Below are 2,500 nucleotides of genomic sequence, written 5' to 3' on the forward strand. Positions count from 1 at the left end.
CTGCACTTTCTTTTGGGACTTTTGCTTATCATTTACAATCTATGTCAAACAATTCTAAGTCGTAAAATTTGGCAAGCACCAGGTGGCTAACAATGCAGCTAATGGGAGTATCAATCAATCAATGTTTATTTATATAGCCCTAAATCACAAAAGTCTCAAAGGGCTGCACACAATTACAACCATAAATCCCTCTAAAAAAATACTCCATTTACATGTTTTGACCTGAATATACAAGTATTAGCGATATTGTTATTATAAGTGCTAACGCAGACGGTCTATTTTTAGCGGCGCATTGATCACAGAGAGCTACCTAGTTTGTGGTACTATATTGACATACTGAGCTGGTTGAGCTGCTGTATCGCCTCTGATTGGTGAAAGTTAATTCTAGATTATAAATCATGCCTCTCACCTGGATGTTAGAAGGATGTGGACATAAACCGAGAAGTTGGTCAACTTTGACATCCAGCTTATACCCAGAGATGGCGAGAAAGACACGAAAAGACGCTTGTTTGCGGCACCTTTTTTTTTTTTTTAAACCTACGTAAAGATTATGATTAATCATTCATCTAAATGGGAAGAGATAAACATCCCATGAGTCGGCATCCCAGTAAGAGCAGACATTGTACAGTAAGTGATTGTTTGTAGTTTGTACATCTTGTTTAGCACTTAGCAATATTGCGACATGAAGCTTAGTGTTTGTTAAAAAGGAAAACCAAATGTGATGAGTCTATGAAATTAATACGCCGCTGTATGCTTAAAATGAGCAAAATAGGTAAATATGACATGTTATTATGAAGTTGCCTGTTACTACAGTACAGTACGTGTGTATATAAAACGACGATGGAGGCTTTTGGATGTTTGTTTTTTGTTTAAAGCACTTTATAGACTGAAGAGAGCGACTCCTATTGGGTGCATTGTTAGCTGACTTTTGCTAAAGTGTCTTTATAATTTAGAATGCATAAAACAGAAACACATACAGTATGTCCTACATAAGGATTGTGCTCGACAGGCAAACTTGCAAAAAAGTGAAGTTCCCCTTTAACTTTTGTTTTGCTCAAACAATTTAATGTGATAAAAAAACCAAGGTTCTATAGTTCAAATGTTGTCTAGGACACATAATTAGGATTTTTTTTTTGGTATAGCCTGTGGTGGAGAGATGGTCCTCGTCACAGGGACGTTGGATGTCGTAAATCAGGAAGTATTTAAGCATGAAGGAGGTAGGAGAAAGGAAGGAAGGGACTTGCCATAATTTGGTTGATGGCCTTATTGTACTGTACACTAACTGTATATAACACATCTCCACAATTACCCACATCACACTTCAGGAGTATTACTAGGAGTACTCACTAGTACCTACATGGCAGGTACTACAATACTGCTGTGTGTACATGCATCTGAAGAATAGTCACTTGAACGCAGCATGTTTCTTTTTTTTTACCTTTCTGAGTTTATTTTTGCTCCAACACTCATTCATGATATACTGTATGTATAAATAGCATAAATAAAGAATGTATTTAAATAAATAAATACTCTTCATTGAATGGCAAATGTTTCCGTTGTGTTCTTTGTGTGTTTCGAAGCGCTAGAAAAAGTATACAAAGCATTACACTTTTATAAAAAAAATAATAATTCGATTTTACAGTAAAAATTGGCAGCTCAGTCACCATAATTTTAATGTAAAATGTATGGTGGGTAAATGCCTTTTTTTTTTAAAACCGTTTTTACAGTGCATTACTGTAAATGGAAAAACGGTACCACCTCTGGTTTTACAGTAAATTCTGGTGAGTGAGCTGCCTCTTTTTTTTTACCGTAAAATCTACATAAACTTTTCAGTGTACAAATTAATATTTACATCACTTCTTTGTGACTTTTCATTAGGCACACCTGCTCCAAAACAACTGGGATTTAAATGTTGACGTATGAATTTATGCTGCAGTGTTTTGTTGTTAAAAATAAGTGGTGAAATATTGAGTGAATATAGTCATTGTGTTGCAGGTGTGCCCAATGTTGCCTGAAAATGTACAATCATCTCAAGCCTTTGATCAAGTATTTCTTCTGAATAATCGTCATATTTACCCTAAATGTACATGAAGTGTGCAAAAAAAGGGTCCACCGAGTCAAGTCGCTCATAAAAGTTTGGACTTGTGAGGACAAAAGGAGACACTCACAGGTCAAAGGTCATCCCACGGTTCCGGTGCTCCTGGGGCTGGCGGGGTTAGCCGAGTGAACGCTCCACGGGTCGTGTGGCGCCGGCGGGTCTGGAAGGATCTCCCAGGACGCGTTCCTCCCTTCATCCCCGACCTCCGCCTCTTGCTCTAGCTCCGGCTCGGCCCTGGAGTCCGAGGCCTCGACCACGTCCGGCAGGCGGTTCCTCTTCTCCCTGTGCAGCAGGAGGCGCTCCAGAGGCACGGTGCTCTTCTTGGGCAGGAAGAGCGAAGTCTGCGGCAGGTTGAGGCCCGCAGAGAACACCTGGCGGGAACCTTCCAGGTTGAACAAGATG

The 2,500-nt window shown here is 39.6% G+C and overlaps 2 protein-coding genes across 3 annotated transcripts in view; one reads left to right on the forward strand and one right to left on the reverse strand.

The window, feature by feature from the left end:
• Positions 1-1,540, forward strand: part of tigarb (TP53 induced glycolysis regulatory phosphatase b) — a 22,958-nt gene extending 21,418 nt beyond the window's left edge. The window contains exon 6 of the mRNA XM_062064774.1: positions 1-1,540. This exon is cut by the window's left edge and continues 1,403 nt beyond it. The gene's annotated coding sequence lies outside the window, so the exon portion shown is untranslated.
• fgf23 (fibroblast growth factor 23) overlaps positions 1,449-2,500 on the reverse strand; it is a 3,370-nt gene continuing 2,318 nt past the window's right edge. For both annotated transcript variants that reach the window (XM_062064773.1, XM_062064772.1), the window contains one exon: positions 1,449-2,500. This exon is cut by the window's right edge and continues 83 nt beyond it. In XM_062064773.1, coding sequence (XP_061920757.1) covers positions 2,179-2,500 — 322 coding nt within the window. In that variant the 3' untranslated portion in view covers positions 1,449-2,178.

The sequence above is a fragment of the Entelurus aequoreus genome, linkage group LG12, assembly GCF_033978785.1.
Source record: "Entelurus aequoreus isolate RoL-2023_Sb linkage group LG12, RoL_Eaeq_v1.1, whole genome shotgun sequence".
NCBI lineage: Eukaryota > Metazoa > Chordata > Actinopteri > Syngnathiformes > Syngnathidae > Entelurus > Entelurus aequoreus.